This window comes from Puccinia triticina, chromosome 11A (genome assembly GCF_026914185.1).
Source record: "Puccinia triticina chromosome 11A, complete sequence".
In the NCBI taxonomy this organism is placed as follows: Eukaryota; Fungi; Basidiomycota; class Pucciniomycetes; order Pucciniales; family Pucciniaceae; genus Puccinia; species Puccinia triticina.
The window spans coordinates 3,242,010-3,247,923 of record NC_070568.1 but is presented as its reverse complement, the minus strand read 5'-3'; the positions used below and the strand labels follow the sequence as shown (position 1 = coordinate 3,247,923).

Sequence of the window (5,914 nt, the reverse complement as noted above, 5' to 3'; positions counted from 1 at the left end):
CGCTACGCGCTACGGAGCGCCTAAAGAGAAGTGTATGAAATATATCGTAACAGGAGTACGTGAGGCGTACCATTGTAAAGTATGCCTCACGAACCCTCCTGGGTGTCGTAACATGTCCGGGACCTGTCAGGCCCCTTCTATTGTAGCCCGGCTACACAATGCAGACCAAAAATGGTGTGCATGTGGTAATTTCTTGGAGTGTCCAAACGGGGCCTTAGGGGGTTCTGTCTCCCCCGGGGCGGGTGCCTAATTAAGAGAACTGGTCCGTTTTGGGGGAGGGGCCAGAACAACCGCCGACTATCGAATGGCACGAAAACACCACCAGCAATCGAAACACTGCACAAGCCATCCCCTCCAAACCAACAACTCGCCAGAAGCAGCAGACATGCCATCGCCGAAGGGGAAACTGAAAGCGAAATACTCGGACGACGAGGGCACGAGAGACGGACCATCATGGACAGAAGCTGAAGAAGAAGAAGAACGAGCTGGCCTGCTCGACCAGCACAGGACACACACTCCCAAACCAGCCTCTCTAATCGCCCCCTCGATCGAAGCAGAGTCATGGACCGAACGGATCAGAAGACTCGGAACGCAGACCTACTCCGGAAAATCCAGAACGATCCCATTCAACCCTCCCGGTGCGTGTATGTAGAAGGGTGAGAAGCCCTGTTTACACATATCCATCTCAATAAACTGACTGGGGAACCCCAACAGACCATTTCAGATCTCGCTTCCCACCCAACATCGTCCGGAATCAGAAATACAACCTCATCAGCTTCATCCCACTCGTCCTCTACGAACAATTCAAGTTTTTCTTCAACCTCTACTTCCTCGCCGTCGCCGTCTCCCAGTTCGTCCCCGCGCTGCGGATCGGGCTATTGATGACCTACGTCGCCCCACTTGCCTTCGTACTCGTCATCACCATCGGCAAGGAGGCCCACGACGACTATCTTCGCCGACAGCGCGACTCGATCGCCAACTCGACCCGCTACCAAATCCTAGACTGGTCCTCCTCAAACCACTCCGCCAACCCGCTCTCGAACTCCCACCATGCATCCACAGTCAGCCAGATCCAGGGCGAAACTATCCCGAGCACCACCCTCCTGCCGATCAAGACGATCCCCTCGGCCCAGATCAGGGTAGGCGACATCCTCCTCCTGGACAAGAACATGCGCGTCCCCGCCGACCTCGTCCTCCTCCGCACCTCCGACCAAGCCTCGGGCTCATGCTTCATCCGCACCGACCAGCTCGACGGCGAGACCGACTGGAAACTCAAGCTGGCTCTCGAGTTCACCCAGAACCTGGCCGACGGCGATGCCGGCTTGCTCGCCCTCGACGGCCTCTCCTCTATCGATGATGACCACCGTCTGGCCAGCAACGTCAACAACGGCCAGGGCAAGAAGAACGACCACACCACTCGACTCGAGGTCTATGCCGACAAGCCGATCATGGACATCCACACCTTCAACGGCACCCTACTCATCCATTCGCGTCAAAGCGTAGGAGCAGGGGGAGGGGGAGGGGGTAGAAGTGCAGAGGAAGAGCCGGCTGAGAACCGGCATCCTAACCTCGGCGACGATCTCGACCCAGTCCGGGACTCGATCGACGACATCGAGATCAACTCGATCCACGAGATCCTACCCCACCACTCCGCAAGCTCGCCCACCTCGACAGAGACCAGCAAGGTGCCGATCACCTCGGAGAACGTGCTCTGGGCGAACACCGTCCTGGCCGCCGGACAAGCGGTCGGCTTGGTCATCTACACCGGCACCGAGACCCGGGCGGTCATGAACACCTCCTACCCGAAAACAAAGACCAGTCTTCTAGACATCGAGATCAACCAGCTGGCCAAGATCCTCTGCATCGTCACTTTCACTCTGTCCGTCGCCTTAGTGGCCTTGAACGGCTTCAGAGGCCCATGGTGGATCTACGTCGTCCGCTTCCTCATCCTCTTCAGCTCCATCATCCCCATCTCGTAAGCCCCCCCTTCTCCCTAAACACGCACACACACACAGTTTCTTTTTCAGTTTGTTGATACACACTCTTCAGCTTGCGGGTCAACTTGGACATGGGCAAGACCGTCTACGCCCATCAGATCGAGAACGACCCCGAGATCCCAGGGACGATCGTCAGGACGAGCACGCTTCCGGAAGAACTGGGCCGGATCGAATATCTACTGTCGGACAAGACGGGCACGTTGACACAAAACGGTACCCTCCCAATCTCCTATCCTTATTCCACTACTGAACACTAACCTGAACAATGTCCTTTTTTTTGAAAGAGATGGAATTGAAGAAGTTGCATATGGGTACGATGGCATACGGGCTTGATTCGATGGACGAAGTGGCGCTCCAATTGGCCACAGCCTTTGGAGAGAACGCGCCCGATCCGCTCGGTCATCCGGCTGGCTCTGGCTTGCCGACTGCTTCATTATTGGCTACTCGGGGGCGACGAGACATGTCTTCGAGGGTCAAGGATGTCATCTTGGGTCTGGGCTTATGTCATAATGTAAGAAGAGCTCCAAGAGTTATGAATCAAAATTCAGAGCAAAATTGATATTCAATCTGTTCATTGAAAGGTGACGCCTGTTATCAATGACGACGGCTCGGTGACATACCAAGCATCCTCACCAGACGAAGTAGCCATAGTAGCGTACACGGAATCGGTCGGGTTGAAGTTAGTTTCGCGGGACCGAAGCGGGATGACGTTACGGACGACGTCGGGGCAGAAATTAGAGTTCGAAGTGCTGGAGATCTTCCCGTTCACGTCGGAGTCGAAGCGGATGGGGATCATCATCCGGGAGAAGCTGACGGGGGAGGTGACGTTTTACCAGAAGGGCGCGGATGCGGTGATGGCCAAGATCGTCCAATCGAACGATTGGCTCGAGGAGGAGTGCGACAACATGTCCCGAGAAGGGCTACGGACCTTAGTGATGGCCAAGAAGAAGCTCTCCAACGAGGCCTACCACCGGTTCACGCGGAGATACCTTTCGGCGCGGGTGGACATGGGGGCCGACGACCGACAGGAAGCGATCCAGAGGGTTGTCTCCGAGGAGCTGGAGAACAACCTCGAGCTACTCGGGGTGACCGGGGTAGAGGACAAGTTGCAGGAGGACGTGAAGAGCACACTGGAGCTACTCCGGAACGCCGGGCTGAAGATCTGGATGCTGACGGGGGACAAGATCGAGACGGCGACGTGCATCGCGATCTCCAGCAAGCTGGTCTCCAGGGGCCAATACATCCACCAAGTCTCCAAGCTCGAGGGCCCAGAAAAAGTGCAGAAAGAGCTCGAGTTTCTGCAGCAGAAACAGGACTGTTGTTTGGTGATCGACGGCGGATCCCTGGCGAGTTGTCTGAGCTACTTCGAGAGCGAGTTCATCGAGGTGACGACGAAGTTGCCAGTCGTAGTAGCCTGTCGATGTTCGCCGACCCAGAAAGCGGAGATCGCCATGCTCATCCGACGGTACACCCAGAAACGGGTGTGTTGCATCGGCGACGGCGGCAACGACGTCAGCATGATCCAGGCCGCAGACGTCGGCGTAGGGATCGTAGGGAAAGAGGGCAAACAGGCCTCGCTCGCCGCCGACTTCTCCATCAATCAGTTCTCCTTCCTCACCAAGTTGCTGCTCTGGCACGGCAGAAACTCCTACAAACGCTCCGCTAAACTCGCCCAATTCGTCATCCATCGGTCCGTCCCCCACTCCGCTTAATCTTTGACAAAGAGAGAGACAGCTGATCGGCTGCTTCATTTCTAGTGGCCTCATCATCTCTGTCATCCAAGCCGTCTTCTCCTCCGTCCTGTACTTCGCCCCCGTCGCGATCTACCAAGGCTGGCTGATGATGGTACCATTCCCCCCTCTCTGTACTTATTTCTCTCCTGCTTATGTATGTATATGTGTGTTTGTGCTGACAGCCTTGCGCTCCCGTCGACAGGGCTACGCTACTTGCTATACTATGGCCCCCGTCTTCTCGTTGGTCTTGGACCAAGACGTCAACGAAGACGTGGCCCTACTTTACCCCGAACTGTACAAAGAATTGACCAAGGTACGCAGCGGGCTCGCTCGTCCTCTTCACGCGAGTTTGTTTCATTGACAAAAGGGCAAGTGGACAATGTTTGTGTGTGTAGGGGCGATCGCTATCGTACAAAAGTTTCTTCACATACTTCATGTCGGCGGTCTTCCAGGGAGGAGTGATAATGATCCTGAGTCTGATCCTGTTCGAGAACGAGTTCCTGAACATCGTCTCGATCTCCTTCACCTCTCTCATCCTCACCGAGCTACTCATGGTCGCCCTAGAAATCACCACCTGGTCCGTCCTTCCCTTCCTCTCTCTCCATTCCTGGCACCAGCTTACCCCCCAGTCTCTTCCTCTCCATGGGGCGTCGTGTGTTCTGTATGTAGGCATAGGTACATGATCGTCGCCGAAGTAGTCACGCTGTTGATATACTTGACCAGCATGGCCTTTCTGCCCGAATTCTTCGGTCCGTATCCCCCCCTTTTCTCCTTGTCAATAAAAAAAACGCTTTTTTCTTCTCTGGGACTGGATGGCTCTGATGATTGGGGTGTGCGTATCTGTGTTGGGGGATGATGTAGACTTGTCGTTCGTCCTGACGGTCTCCTTCCTCTGGAAAGTCTCGTTCATCACCGCCGTGAGCTCGGTGCCACTGTATATCGCCAAGGCGCTCCGGAGCTATTTCGCCCCCGCTTCATATGCTAAGTTGGGCCCTCTTTACTTTCTCTCTCTCTCTCTTGTTCTCTTTTGATACTTGGGATTGACGGCGGAATGGGGCTTTTTTCTCTTCTGTCAGGTTACGTGATTATTAGGGCGAAAGCAGGGCGCATTGGTGGCGTCGATCGTCATCTTCATTCTTTCTTCTCATCAACCCTACTTTAATCACATAGAATCAACAAAGTTCATCTCACAAAAAAGTCATACATTTGACAAGAATTAATAAAAGGCGCATTTGATGTCCATGGGCTTGACACGGGCTAGTATATACTGTTTACTTTGGTTTTGTTGCACATCATAGGCATTTACATAGTTGTATAAACAATATGTATGTACTTATTTGAAATATTTAGGGCATGTTAATGGTGATCTGAGTGTTGTTTTTCTGTTCTAAGCATCTGCGCTCGTACCTTTTTTTCTTTTTTGATGAAAGGTAATGAATCAATTCACTGCAAAGAGAGTTGGCTAAACTGTGCAGAGTGGACATGTGCAACATGACCCACGTAGGTAGCTCCATCATCATGTTTTCCAAATTAAAATCTGGACGCCGTGAGTTTCATAAGAGTTGCTCCTTGTCAACTGCACCCAGTTCAGCAAGATTTCTTTTTGTTTCAGTGATACACAATACTTTTTCGGATGAACCTTGTCTTTGAGGAGAAGGAGTAGGGGGGAGCGCAAGCCAGAAGGAATACAAAAGAAGAAGAGGGGGGGCGCGAGATTGGAGATCGATAGCGAAGAGGGATGGCCTAATCTTCGTCGGCCTCCAGCTCGTCGCCTTCATCATCTTCGTCGTCCGGCTCGGACCGGGCGGCAAGGGCCGCTTGCAATTTCTCTGAGACTCTCTTCTCCTTGCCGGTCTCAGCTGCGCCGTAAGAGTTGATGAGCGCAGTGAGCGTTTGGTTGGACTGGGCGCGTAGCCGGGCGAGGGATTTGGCTAGCTCCGATAGGCCTCCACTGGCCACGCGTTCGACGAGCTCGCTTTCGTGCTTCTTCGGCTCTCCCGCACTCCCGTCGCTCCTCGTGGACATGTCCAGCCGCAAGCATAAGCGCACCTCTGCCACACTCGATCCCGCGTCTTTGCTCGCCATTCCCTGATCTTCTGCGCCGGCTGTGGCTCCTCGTGATCTCAATCTGGATTCTTTGCTTGCGTACCTCCGGGGATCGATTGGGTTCCTCGGAAGTAGCAT

At 54.0% G+C, this 5,914-nt stretch overlaps 2 protein-coding genes across 2 annotated transcripts; one reads left to right on the top strand and one right to left on the bottom strand.

Annotated features, from left to right (window-relative positions):
• Nucleotides 1-304: 304 nt before the first annotated feature.
• PtA15_11A325 (uncharacterized protein) lies at nucleotides 305-4,822 on the top strand (the record flags this gene model as incomplete). Its single annotated transcript, XM_053161222.1, has 11 exons — nucleotides 305-638; nucleotides 715-1,975; nucleotides 2,050-2,128; nucleotides 2,284-2,508; nucleotides 2,579-3,687; nucleotides 3,755-3,842; nucleotides 3,933-4,043; nucleotides 4,126-4,307; nucleotides 4,400-4,479; nucleotides 4,592-4,715; nucleotides 4,807-4,822. The coding sequence occupies 11 exons, from the start codon at nucleotides 305-307 to the stop codon at nucleotides 4,820-4,822; spliced, it is 3,609 nt and encodes a 1,202-aa protein (XP_053025190.1).
• Nucleotides 4,823-5,473: 651 nt separating this feature from the next.
• On the bottom strand, nucleotides 5,474-5,914 carry PtA15_11A324 (uncharacterized protein; the record flags this gene model as incomplete). Its single annotated transcript, XM_053161221.1, has 1 exon — nucleotides 5,474-5,914. The coding sequence occupies one exon, from the start codon at nucleotides 5,912-5,914 to the stop codon at nucleotides 5,474-5,476; it is 441 nt and encodes a 146-aa protein (XP_053025189.1).